The 14,254-nt window shown below is 43.8% G+C and overlaps 1 protein-coding gene across 9 annotated transcripts in view; it reads right to left on the minus strand.

Annotated features, from left to right (window-relative positions):
- Window positions 1-14,254, minus strand: part of OSBPL3 (oxysterol binding protein like 3) — a 99,193-nt gene that overhangs the window by 41,723 nt on the left and 43,216 nt on the right. For all 9 annotated transcript variants that reach the window (XM_083467941.1, XM_083467938.1, XM_083467940.1 and 6 more), the window contains 6 exons: window positions 6,818-6,934; window positions 6,614-6,667; window positions 6,293-6,406; window positions 4,417-4,590; window positions 3,165-3,291; window positions 76-179 (listed from right to left, as the gene is read on the minus strand). In XM_083467941.1, the coding sequence (XP_083324067.1) occupies window positions 76-179; window positions 3,165-3,291; window positions 4,417-4,590; window positions 6,293-6,406; window positions 6,614-6,667; window positions 6,818-6,934 (690 nt within the window). The remainder of the gene's footprint in view (window positions 1-75; window positions 180-3,164; window positions 3,292-4,416; window positions 4,591-6,292; window positions 6,407-6,613; window positions 6,668-6,817; window positions 6,935-14,254) is intronic.

Raw genomic sequence — 14,254 nt, forward strand, 5'->3', positions numbered from 1 at the left:
TATCACAAATCTAGGAAGAAAGCTGACACGAGCTAGCAGCATGACCGAACAGAGGTAGCAATTTCCACAACTAACCTGCATGGCATTTATGGCGGGTGCTGAGTATGTCCTGTGGAGAACTTCCATGCTTTGCAGAAGCTGGCTCATTTCCAGCAGATAGTTATGACAGTGGGAGAGGTCTGTTGGGAAGAAAGAAACGATTTTCGGTGCTTTGTAAAAGAGAGGGGCAGGGGAGAGGGAGGAAGAGGTTATCCACCCCTCCATTTATCTAGTGTATGCGCAAAGTATCTTTCAGCAGAACTCTAATGGTAACTGATTACTAGGTAATTCAGAAGATTATGAAGGATGTGTCTGGCTGTCGGTTACATTCTGATTATGTGGTTATTCTTCCAGGATTTGTTGAAACAGCTATTAAAAGTGAAGCTTACGAATAGGCGGGTAGAATTTTAGCACATGCAAAGCAGTGGCGCAAAAACATACCACCTATGAAATATATGATCCATGTTCAAAAGGGCTGTGTCAGGGGTCTGCGTTCAGGGGAGGGGGGAGAGACGGGAACGTACAGACAGCCTCCTCCTCTGTTGAGCAGCTGCACTTCGTCAGAGTCGGGGGAGGGGGAGCCTTCAGGAGACACAGACGAGGAGAGAAAGGGGGGCGGGACAAGGCAAAGGGTCAGTCAGGCGGAGGGGAGCCAAGACACTACTCCCAGGGAAGTGGATGTGCCTTCCGTCGCATAGTTTTCGCCAGAGAATTTCACGTAAGGAAAAGAGGAGGTTTCCCCGGGCTTTTATGCTGGAGGGCAAACAGGAAGAAGGCACTTCCGGAATCTGCTAGCGATGAAGGCAGACATGGTTTTTGGACTTCTGCACTGTACTTCTGCACTGAGGGACACGGGTGGCGCTGTGGGTAAAACCTCAGCGCCTAGGGCTTGCCGATCGTCAGGTCGGTAGTTCGAATCCCTGCGGCAGGGTGCGCTCCCATTGCTCAGTCCCAGCACCTGCCAACCTAGCAGTTCGAAAGCACCCCTAAGTGCAAGTAGATAAATAGGGACCACTTTATAGCGGGAAGGTAAACGGCGTTTCCGTGTGCTGCGCTGACTCGCCACAGCAGCTTTGTCACGCTGGCCACGTGACCCGGAAGTGTCTCCGGACAGCGCTGGCCCCCGGCCTCTTAAGTGAGATGGGCGCACAACCCTAGAGTCGGACACAACTGGCCCGTACGGGCAGGGGTACCTTTACCTTTTGACTGTACATAAGTTTTGCACTCAATAAAACCTGTAAAGACAGGCTGGAGTCCTGGCTGTTATCTTTGTGAGCAACCACACTCTCACCTCACAGGTTGCATTAATGTTTCCAGGGAGAAAAGAGTTTAAGCAGCGTCTTTGAGCATACGGTCATAGCGTTGGAAGGGATCCCCCCAGTCCAACCCCCTGACAGATGGCCATCCAACCTCTACTTTAAAACCTTCAAGGAAGGAGAGTCCACCACCTTCGGAGGGAGTCCTGACCCTCCTTTATTCCATTTCTTTAGACTAATAGCACCATAAAGCATTGTTCTCCTTGTAATTATTAGCTTCCTCGAGGGACTGGATGAGATTGTCTAATTCTTAATATGCAGCTAAGTTAGCACTCTCTTACAAGAATGTGACTTGAAACAGCCCTATCAAAAACCGAAGCAGTAAAACTGAGTGACGTGTAAACAAGCCTGGAGAAGATGTTCCACATAAACTAGGCTCTGGGGGCTAGTCTTTCTTGAACGGTTGAATTTCCCCCTCCCTCTCCATCCACACCAAAAAAACCCCCCAAACAAACCCATACACACTCCATTAGAAAACAGAGGCTAGGAGAAAAAGGTATTTTAAAGGTAGCTCACATGCCTGACCCAGTTGCTTTCTCAAAGAGAGCTCTCCTGAGAGAGTTTTGGGTAGGAAAGCAGAGAGGAACACAATAACAGAAGATGCTAGTATGCTGGCAGTACTCAGAAGCGAGGAAGATCCCAGTCACAGGAAGGAAAATGGAGTATACCCCGAAGTACATAGGAAAAGGATTTATTAGGCTCAATGTGTTTTGGAACAAATCTTTTTTTCAAGGGCATTCTAATCGCCTTCCATCTGTTCTTCTCCAACCAAGGAAGGGCTGTAGCTCACTGGCTTGACTCACTAGAAGGCTGCTGCCCATGTTCCTAATCTGCTCTGAAATCAAGTTTCAGTTCCTATGCACCTGCACGTCCTCTCTGCCTTTCTCCCCATGCTGAGAGTACTCAACCGCACGTTCCTCATTCCTTCCTAGCCTAAAAAGGACACTAGCAGCAAACAGGGCTTGTTTGTTTTTTAAACAGTGTGGTGTAGTGGTTAAGAGCAGTAGACTCGTAATCTGGTGAACCGGGTTCGCATCTCCGCTCCTCCACATGCAGCTGCTGGTGACCTTGGGCCAGTCACACTTCTGTGAAGTCTCTCAGCCCCACTCACCTCACAGAGTGTTTGTTGTGGGGGAGGAAGGGAAAAGGAGAATGTTAGCCGCTTTGAGACTCCTTTAGGTAGTGATAAAGTGGGATATCAAATCCAAACTCTTCTTCTTCTTCTAAAAAAGAAGTTTCACAGTGAGGAGTCCTGCAGCTGGGGTGAGCAGGAGCATAGTGCTAGGACAATGATTTACACCCGGGTCGGGGATCCTGCAGTTCTCACCAACCCTGATCATTAGCTATGCTGCCTAACTTATGTTTTGTAACACCTCTGACAATATCACCTTTAGCCCAAGGAACTCCAGCCCAAAAAGGCTGTAAAGGAACCAACCCCCCACCGCCGTTTTCATTCCCAGGGGGTACACACACACACACACGCTTTACACATCTTTCCACCACCCATCTATGTCCCACCTAGGAACAAGTTATTTCAAACTCTCCATTTGAACTTCAGTCACCTGTTATTTGGAGTCCTGTCCTTTTTAGAGGCTGAAGCAATTGACAAGGCAGGTGACAGGCTCTTGACATGGAGAGGAGGAGAAGTAACCCTAACTTCAGAGTCACATGATCTATTATAAAAGCTTGCTTTAAAAATTGCTTTCCGAGACTTTAAGGCGGATGTTGCATCAGGACAGAGAACCATGAAGAAAGTCCTGTAAACGTTAAGTAACTTAGAAGTCTGAATTTCTACCAGAGAAAAGTTACCTTTTGAACATCTTTCCATATCCTCTGAAGACTGCAGCCAAGGGGGGATCCTTGAGTCATTGTTTGAGCAGGAGAATGACAAACTACTTCCAGTCTGCAATGAATTCTGCTGAGTCATGCTGCCTCGCTGTTGCGTGGAAACAGGATCACATCATCAATAAAAAATATTCCAGTAAGGGGAGAAATACATTGCATGGTTTGTTATGGTGAATGACACTTAAAAGCAAGTACAGACGTTTAACTTCAGGTGGGAAAGGCTTTGCAAAAGCAATTTCCCCAAATATTAAAGCAGGGATGGGAAACCTGAGGCAGGGGCTGATGGGAGTTGGAGTCCAACATCTGGGCAGCCACAGGTTCTCCATCCCTGAAGTAAAACTCAACCTGTACCATTCCTAGTCTGCAGGTTGGCTGAAAGATAAAGTACACTCAGAGGCCTTGCCCCACTAAAATTACTGAATTTCAAGCTAAAATCTTACATACTAGTAAAGACCCATTAATGCTGTCATTTCCACAACCCAAAAATGCAAATACTTCCCAACTGCTTCACCACTGACATTTTCTATCAATGGCCATCAGGCCATTACAGACATTTGGGCAAAGAAAATCCATGGTCTGTCAGGAAGGCAACTGGACAGTTTCTCTACCTAAATGACCAGGTTGTTGCCAGAACAAAAGGAAGTGAGGAAAGTGAACAACAAGAATGAGACGGGCTATACTGCACTTTGTATCCTCCCAAATGCCACAGAACAAGGCTAGCCAAATTGGTGTGTTCCAGATGTTCTGCACTCCAGCTCTCATTAGTTTCAATTAGCCAGGACAATGGGCAGGGATGATGGGAGTTGTAGTCTGACAATGTCTGAAGGGCACCAAGTTGCTTATCCATATAAATACTCATCAGGTCACACAGCACATAAAGAGAGCATGAAAAGTGGCCCTTTCTTCAGTTAATGTAAACTTAAACTATGCTGCTTAGTATCAATTGACTTGGATGAAGCTTTTTTTTATTTCTTTATGTTTTATTTTGAAGCCACCAAATTCCCGAATCGTCACAAAGCTCTCAACTTTTCTTGACATTCATTTTTTACCTCCACTGGTACTGGAAAAAGAATGAGCACTACAGTGGTTTTTTGAAAGAAATATTGCGTTTATTCCTCAAATGTCAGCTCTATTCCTTGTTTTATTCTGCACACAGAGGTCAGACCAAATTAAGCCCCAAGGGAAGCCCATCATCTGCCATTCCTGTGGTTTCTACCTTTCTGCTTGCCGTGGATTCCAGAAAGCCAGTTACGGAGTCTGTAACAGAAGCTGATGCTGGAAAGAAATGGTTGTTGATGTCATGCGGAAACATGGAAATTTCATTTTGACGATACATTCTATGATGGCGTAGCTTTGCTACCCATTCATCAAAGACTTCCTGAGATTTTGCCTAGAGGAAAACGGAGGTTATAAAAACAAGAGTTATATTTTTCCACATTAGTACTACCCAGCGTAAGTGGGATGAAAGATCTCATTTATCTCCCCTCAATTGCTTCAAAGTCTTTACTAAATGAATAATTCTGCAGTCCAGGACTGCTTTGCCACCTGGAAAACCTACATAGGAAGCAACCTGCTGGGCCACACCTATCAAGGCCCAACTAGTCTAGCATTCTGTTCTCACAGTGGCCAGAAACAGGACATGAGTGCAACACCAGTCTTCCTACACTGCTCATTTGAAATGAATGACAGAGGAGGTTTTGCTGCAGCAGATGGATGGGAATTGTCCTAGTGAGGTCCTGGTAACTTGTTTCTACTTCTCAGCCTAGTGATGAAGGGGATGCTGAGCTGCAGGGTGGACGAAAAGCAGCGAACACAGTGCGCTATGGTAGCAAACAGGGCCTGGCCCAGGCATCTACAGAACAAAGGGAAAGCTATAGGCTAAGTGTAGAAAGCAAGGGGTGACATAGAGACCATGGGCAGCCTGTCCTGTTCCAAATAACCAATCAGACCAGCGAACCAAAGTTAAAGTAGCAATGGATTCTACACCATAATACTCAGCTCCTATTGCATTTATTTTTGTTTGCCGCATATGCAAGTTGCATTCTGTGCTGATCAACACAAATTCTTTGAACTGAAGTTCGAGTCTGAAGTTCCAGGGCAGCAATTTGGATCCCAAGTCCAACTTAATTATATAAGTTTATAATGATTTAAAACATATTAAATACATCACACTCTAGTCACGCATAAAACAAAAACAAATCAATGTCTGTCTTAAGGCAGAGTTTCTTATATGCACCCCCCATCAGCCAATTTTGTTTTCTATGGCTTGTGACTCAGTTGCGGCTCCACTTCAAATCATTATTCCTTTTCTATGGGTTCATCTGGAGTCAACGCTAAATACAAATTCCAGCTTCAGGTTCTATCCCCCAGGGTTGCTCTGATCAAAAGGCTTTTAAGACATACCCTACAGCTAAAATTGATAACATAAAGTTAAACTGTATATGTATCTTTGAAAGCAGAGTACTGAACACCATGGGAAAACAGCGGTGGCAATTGCAGAAGCGTGATTTCCCTTAGCTACACACATATTACTGACAGGCAAAAGAGGTTCTAGTTCACTCGGTCCAATCACCCCTCTGAAGATTAAAAGCAGATCTTCTATAACTCTGATTTTCTGATGCACCGTGCTGCAGCATACTACACTATGCCCATATCCTTTGATATATAACATCCTTTGATATTAACATGCAAAATCACGATCGTTCACACTAAAAAGCATATAATAAGTTTTAGCCTATTAATAATAAATCTTTGGCACCATTGCATACGGTACTTTAAATGTATATTAAGCATCAAAATAATATTAAGTAGTTAAAACTATGCTATTCTTCAAACTTTCTTCCCATGTGTGGGAATTCAAGTTAAACTATTGCTTTCAAAGCCACATATGACACCTTCGGTTCAAGCTTAGAGTAAGATATGACCTTGCAGCAAGTTGAGAGTAAGATTGCATTTTAAGCGAACTGGGCAAAACAGGGCAAAATATAGCAAATTCAACTGGATTCTGGGGAAACAGATGGAGATCTCTAGGTTGAATGCAATCTTTTCCAGCACCAGAATGACACTCTGATATTACTTAACAACAGGATTACCTTTAAATGATAAATGTGTTCTTCTGTATCCAAATCTATACATTTTGTTGACTTCTTCACAGACATCACTGAAAGCCCAACGTCTATACACCCATGCAGCTTCCCTCGCGCTATCTGTCAAGAGTCGTTGAAAAATAACTATTTCAATTCAGGGAGAGGACAGCAAACACACACACACACACAAAACCCCCGACTTTCAGGATTACCTCTTTCTGCCTACTGATCTCCTTTCAAACAATCACTGATTTCTTTCACAAAAACCTAAGCAGACATCAAATTAATTCACGCAACATTTGCACAATGTGTCTTTGAGGTACTTACGTCAGCTGGGCTCTTTGCATACTTCAAAATCCCTTTATCCAGAAAGAAGCATCTCTGTAATGCAGAGAAAACTCTTTTAGTCAGGAAGCGTAAGACTGTTCCTTGAGGAGCTGTAATACTCCTTCACCCAGCCTTTCAACAAGGGCACCAGACTAAGTGACTTAAATGTTAATGGGAACAAACAACAATGACAGATGTCCTCACCTTGTGCCAACCTTTCAGAGGCCATTTCCTCTTTTTCAGCAGGTAGCCTTCCTGTTTCGGTGGTTCCTGCGTGTAATTCATGGCTCCCCGCAGTCCTTCTACAATTTCCCAGCTGTCCTGTTCAGAAACAAGGCCCAGAATATATAACAGTGTCTTTTTTCTCCTTCGTCAAATGAGAGGACAGTGACAAAAGCAGCAATTTTAACATGCTAACAGCAGGCCAAAATCCCAACCAAGTAAATTTTATGTGAAAATGGTTTTGGAAAACCGCTACAATGATTTATATGGAAACTCAGCCAGGGGGACTGGAGGAAGTCACCCAACAATGTTAACAAAAGTGGAATTATTACAGTTAGGATAAATGTTTGTTTGTTTTTTGGTGTTTTCTTTCTATTTGTTTGTTATAAATTTGGAAAACTAATAAAACAAATTTTGGAGAAAAAAATCCCAACCCAAGCAGACTGGGGTCACTTGGGTTTAAGATGGCCACCCCACTGGGTTTCCAGATTGAGTGCAGCTAATTCAGGCGAAGTGGGCTGTGAGTTGAACTGCCATTAAGGACAGAATACAAAAAGGCGCCTATAAATCCATTTGTTTGGAGGAGTCTTTGCCATCCTGGTGTTCTGAACTACAATTCCCATCTACCAGCATGCCAAGTAAATTAAACACTTTTTAATATGCAATAGCTGCATTCAGATGAAACAATAAACTATATTGAATGGTTATGGGAGCAAGTCTAAGTAAGCCTTGGAATAGGGCATCCTTTTACGCCTCAGGCACAACCAGGAGGGAAAGTCTGGAAGTTTTTGCTTCTGTTTTCACTTCTGCACAGTTCAGTGAAATGTGAGAACTTATGGGCCTTTCCGCACTTATTCTTTGTGGTGGTCTAGTTCAGGAATAGGCAAACTCAGCCCTCCAGATGTTTTGGGACTACAATTCCCATCACCCCTGCCCACTGATCCTGTTAGCTAGGGATCATGGGAGTTCTAGTCCCAAAACATCTAGAGGGCCGAGTTTGCCTATGCCTGGTCTAGTTGCTGTTTGGTCCAATGTTTTTAAGAGTGAATTTGTAGCTGATGGTCTGCACCTTTGACCATATGTTGTTGTTATTAGAAAGGGACGAGTAAAGATTTTCTTTCTACAATAGTAGGTTGTACCTGAATTGAAAAAAGTTCTGTGGCTCCAGTCACACCCCTTACGTACTCTCATATTCCTCTGGTAAATGTCAGAATTATGAACATGTCCAAGGAATATCACTTTTGTGGCTCTTTTTTGTATTTAATTCACTGTTGTCTGGAATTCTAATAGTATAGCAGATAAGAAGAGGAACTACTGTGTCTGGTGAACCTAGCTATTGTGAGGAATATTGTCCGCAGCTAATTTTTGCTGTCATGGGTGAAACTCTGAATCATTATCACCATCTCAGTCTGCAATCTCTCTCCTCTGAACTGAGCTCGCAAACTGACAGCTTGCACAGTCATAACGAAGTGGAGTGAAACAGATGTTTCACAAACCATGCTCACCAACCTTACCTCCACACAAAAACTGGGGCAATACTTGTACACAAATGGAAACTATTAAGAATCAGAAGAACAAAGAGGTCTTTGTTCCAGAACACTAGATGAATAATGATGTCATGTGGCAGTTTGCTAAAAAATCTGGAGAGAACAGCAAGTATACCACTAGAACTGCAGAAAAACCCCTGTGTCTAATCTAGTTGTGGTCTATTAAAACGAACAGGCTTCATAAACCATGGTTTGACATTTCTTTATGTTTGGAAATTGTTTCAATGGAGCATGATTAAGACTAACCATGGTTTGTCCAAATCCTGACATTCTCCAAGTTCATAATGGTAAACTGTGGTTTGTCAAAAAAGAAGAAGCAAAAGCTTCTGATCTGCCTCTCGTAGTTGCACCATAGAAAGAGAGCCTGCAACCCTAAAACTCCCAGACTCATTTCCATAATGAATGTACAAACACAGACACAGTATCATGAAGTACATTAATACTGCAATACACAGGAATATTTTCAATGTTTTTATCAATACAACAATGATCATTGTATGCTCTCATGGTAGTGTGAATATTCCATACTAAACTACCACTTGTAATCTCATCTGCTCCTACCATATGTGATATTTTGTGCCCAGAAGATCCTTGTAAATTTTTGAACGTTTATTACCAATTTCCCTTCCCCCATTTCTGAATAATGAAACAGAGATCTTAACAACAAAGCCTAAAATGCTCTGTTGCCTCAAATGAAATATGCATGCAGAAAATTAACTGCTTATTCCACATTTTAGAGCTGCAAAACAGCAGGAAAATGCATGTGACAACATTCAGAGCCCAAATCAAACCCAACAAGTGAGAAAGCAATGAGCAATAGGAGTTACTGAACTCATCACATTTCAAATTGGCAACAAAGTTTGCGAAAATGTCAGTGGAATAACTCCTACAAGTTAAAAATTAGTCATTTGAAACCATCTCAACCCGGGCAAACGGTCCATTTTTAAAATATCATTGATTTGCTGTAGTGTTTTAACACTGCAAACCACAGTATATAAACACATTAAGAAGGAGTAACGAAAGAATGCTAACATTAATTTCACAAGATAGGAGGGAACATATTCATCATGGAAAACAGGGACCAATCACTGAAAGTGGTTCGGAAACTGCAAGGCCAAAGGCAAATCCCCCTCGGCCACCTGTCCTTGCCTTCTTCCAAATTGTAATTTAATCTTGCAAAGGATTTGATAAAGCGAAATGAAATGGCACAAATGCTTTGTTTGGAGTTCATGAGAATCAAAGAGTCTCAGGCCTGCAGGCCCAGTCCCCACGAGAGAGGCAGATAGGCCTTCTGGAAAGGAGCTTCCTAGGATGGGTTAAAGGGGAATAGGAAACATTTCCATTCCAGAAGCTGCCATGTATGAGGGACACAAACCTTTTAAAAGCCAGGAAGACCACAACATTTTGAGCAACATGTGTTCCACCGCCTGAAGTCTAACCTTTTAATAATGCCTTTGAGAAACTCCTCTAATCTCACTAGGTCGCCTGGACCAGCAGAACAGCCTGTGAGCAGCAAATTAAAAGCAAAGAACAGCGAGAACGGCTTCACATCCGAAACATGTTCTTGGGGGACTGTTTTCTCATTTTTGCGCTTTTATAGTCTGGACCAGGTAGCGGAGCACAAAACAGATTCTCTTATCTTCTGTAGGGAACGGTGCATGTACGCTTAAAATCAGGGCTTTCCTCGGCGAAATTGCAAAGAATGGCTTTGCGCGGGGGCGAAAGTAGCAATATAAATGCATGCATTTTCAACGGACATGAGGGTTTGGCTGTCAGATACCTGTACCAGAAAACAAAATGAACGTGTGGGACGTGGCCTTCAGAACTAAATGGCTATAGTTCAGAGAAGGATGTTTTGCCTTCCCCATCAACTATTTTGCTGTGGAAGGAGGGGAAAAGGGAAAAAAGACTACAACTCAAGAGTCTTTGCGGATGCTTGAAGGTTCATATTTCATCAGATTTCCTGCCAATGAGCCTTTTCATTAAAACTGACAATACCTAATTAAAATGGGACTGAGGGGGCAGATTACCAATTCTCAGCAGACAAAAGGTATGGCGTCTGTCACTTGGAACCTGAAGTCTCAGTCATCACAGAGACAAAAGATATCTAGGTATCTGAAAACATGCGTTATATAGAGCAGAAGAGGACTATTATAAAAGTAGATCTGTCCTTTAACAAAAACAGGAAAGAAAGAAAGAAAGTCACAAAACTAGGCTCCGTTTCGGTTAAAGATAGAGTTGTTCTGCATGAAAGTATTCTCTTGAAACCTAAAATTCCGCAGTTAAAGACTGACTAAATAATGCTTGACCTTAACAGGGTAGTTCTACCCTGGAGTGCAAGATTTTGCACACACATATACAGTGATTCCCTTTCTCACTAAGCATTTAAATCAGTGTCATATCATGTTAAACAATTCTCCCCCACCACAAAACATCATGGGAACAGAAATTTGTTAAGGATGATGTAAGTTGCAGGGAGACCTCTATTCCTCTCAAAGAGCTACAATTCCCAGAGGAGCTTAAAAATCAATCCCTTTTCTGGGAGGACTCTGGCAACCAGCTCACTGAAGGGAATAGAGGTCTCCTAACATTTCCCCACATAAATATATATAATATTTAGACTAGGACCAGTGTACGAAACCTGTGATTACCTGTACAACAACTGAATACATTAAAAAGAGCACAATTGCACCAAATTGTTTGTTGTGGGAATAGAAGTGCTTCGCTGTTTAGATGGATTTCTCCATTAAAATTAGCCAATATGATGCATTATAAATTGCCTCTTCAGATTTTGAGTTCATCTACTAGCTGAGTGCCCCATACAATCGATTTAATCTCACACTGAATGCAGTGGATCTAATTGCTGCTACTAGGCAGCAAGGCTGTAGGAATATTCCTGGCTCCTGGATGCAAGATAGTGGAAATGGTGCCACACATCCCAGATGAACTGATCAGAAAATCAAAACCCTGTCATTAAAAATATTCATTTAGCAGCATGTGGGATTCTAGGACAACAAGTAAGGTTCATGAAATAGATACTAGCACTTCACGATGAGGATTTCAGTTCATGTCAGATTTCTGCCGGGAAAATTCTCATCTTGCAATATGCAATTTGTGGCCAGTTCACATTCCAGAAACATATCTAATCACAGCCCAACATTATACAACCTCTGGAAAGGTCGGGCTGAAGCCCGGAGGAAAGTAAACATTGCTCCAGCCTTTCTTCTTTCAAATACCATAGCCTCTTCTTTGAAACACCAGGATCATCACCGGCCTTCTGCTCCCTTCACCATACATATTTGATGTATTAGGAGACAGAGCAGATACCATGTGGATAATTCTATAACTGCAACACCCAGTCAGTCCAATGCTGGACCAGAATGACCAAATTGTATTGTTGTTATAAGGAAACACTACGAACTGTTGAAATAATTTCCTGCCATGAGACGAGCTGATGGCCCAAAAAGGCAATGGCCAGAAACTCAATGGCTTTTAAAAGGATTGTACAAATTAATGGATAACACATCTATCAATGCTCATTAGTCATTATAATTAAGGTGGAACGTTCATGTCCTGAAGGATACTGGGAGCCAGCCCATTCCCCATATCTCCATCATGTCCTATGTGTTAGCTTATGTAGGCATTTAGCCAAAGAGACAGAATGCTAGACAAGATGGATTGCTGGAGTGATCTAGTAAGACAATTATAGCCCATTTCTAAAAGCCCTGGATGCTAAAATGCTATTAAATGCAAAAAGCTAGAAGCCACCCATTTTCCAATGCACAGTATGCATATTGTGTAGAAGCCATATTGAAAGAATGAAGCGATGAACCAGACTATCAGGCTGAAATTTGTTCTTATAGCTCCTCGAACGTACCAGATGACAGCGCCAGACTTCTGTCTAAAATAAAACGCAGTCTGTTGTAGTGAATATTTGCAAGTGCCAAAAATAGAAAGCATCTTTGCGGGGGAAGACAGGGTTTTACATCAGCAGCACCAACATTTGTTACAGTTCATAAAATTGGAACAAATGATTTTAAATTTAAATTTTCTTTTTTTACTCCCACCAGAGCCATTGCTACGCTTTCTCTCTGGTACCACACATGACCCAAATATTCTCAATATTGTTCTTTTTTGTCATTAGTATACATTCTTAAGCATCTATGCCTGTAAGAACACTTACTTGGAAGTAACCCCATAGAACTCACTGGGATTTAGTTTTGAAGAAAAGAGCACAGGACTGATTTGATACTTTTCATTCTGCAGCTTAGCAAAGTCACTGACTCTTAAATTCAGAATACAGGGGCGGTAGCAAATATTGCCTTGCATTAGTAGCTACTGTTACAGTGAACTATACTAAAAAAAATGGAATCCACCCTCAGAGCCTTCCAAGTGATACAAAGAGTTTAGTCACCATGATGGGGGCAGAAGCCAAAGTTGGTTTTATGAGTAGCCAAGGTGGAAGGGGGGGGGAGGTAATAAATGGAGACCCAAAGAGTAATAATTTGAACAGGGTCTTGCTCCCTTCCAGTATCCTGACAACAGTAATTCCTCCAATTCACATCTAGCACATTTCTGGAATATAAAAACATCAGCAGACAGCCACAATTGTTGCATGTTGCAAGGTAAGAATTCTCCCCAGACAAAACATATAACACAATAAAGCTAAAGATGTCTGCAAGTTCAGCTGAAATAAATCCCAGCGTAACCAGATGCAAATCCCTTGGGTTTCATATTTACAGTCCAGACAGTGTTCAAGTTCTATAGAAAATCTAAAGCAGATCGAGAGATACTCCAGTTACAAAAGATGAGGCTGCTGAAGAGGCCAGAGACCATCTTGGCTGTGAGTCCTGGAAGACCTGCTCCCTGCCTTGCAGGCCTTTTCCCACCTGACCAGGGAGGGACTCACTCCAACTACAGTGGTACCCCGCAAGACGAATGCCTCGCAAGACGGAAAACCCGCAAGACGAAAGGGTTTTCTGTTTTGGAGGCGCTTCGCAAGACGAATTTCCCTATGGGCTTGCATCGCAAGACGAAAGCCCATAGGGAAATGCTAGCGGTCGGGAGCAAAGACTTTCGCCCACAGCCGGCCTTCAGAAGAGGACCTCTTCTGAAGGCCGGCGGGGGGCAAAAGTCTTTGCTCCCCCCCCCCGCCTGCCCCGGGCGATCTTAAAATGCTGGCGGGCGGGAGCGAAGCGCTTCGCTCCCGACCCCCAGCATTTTAAAACCTCCCCGGGACACGGGGAGATTTTAAAATGCTGGGGGTCGGCAGCGAACGCTTCGCTCCCGACCCCCAGCATTTTAAAACGATGTTCCGAAGGGGGGGCGGGGACACCTGCCCCAGCCGCCCCACTTCGGAAAGCTGTTCCGAAGTGGGGCGGGGGGGGCGGGGACACCTGCCCCAGCCGCCCCACTTCGGAAAGCTGTTCCGAAGTGAGGCGGGGGGGCGGGGACACCTGCCCCAGCCGCCCCACTTCGGAAAGCTGTTCCGAAGTGGGGCGGGGGGGCGGGGACACCTGCCCCAGCCGCCCCACTTCGGAAAGCTGTTCTGAAGGGGGGAGGGGGGACGGGGACACCTGCCCCAGCCGCCCCACTTCAGAAAGCTGTTCCGAAGCGGGGCGGGGGGCGGGAACACCTTCTGAAGGCGGGCAGGGGGCGAAAGTCTTTGTCCCCCCTGCCTGCCTTCCCAGGGGCTTTTAAATCGCCCCGGACAGCGGAGAAGTCCTCCGCTGTCCGGGGCGATTTTAAAATGCCGCCCGCCAGCATTTTAAGATCGCCCCGGACAGCGGAGAAGTCCTCCGCTGTCCCAGGGTTTTTTAAAATGCTGGGGGTGGGAAGAAAAGCCCTTGTCCCCCCCCCCCCCCAGCCTTCA

Source organism: Podarcis liolepis, assembly GCF_965112155.1.
Source record: "Podarcis liolepis genome assembly, chromosome: 12".
NCBI classification, from domain to species: Eukaryota; Metazoa; Chordata; class Lepidosauria; order Squamata; family Lacertidae; genus Podarcis; species Podarcis liolepis.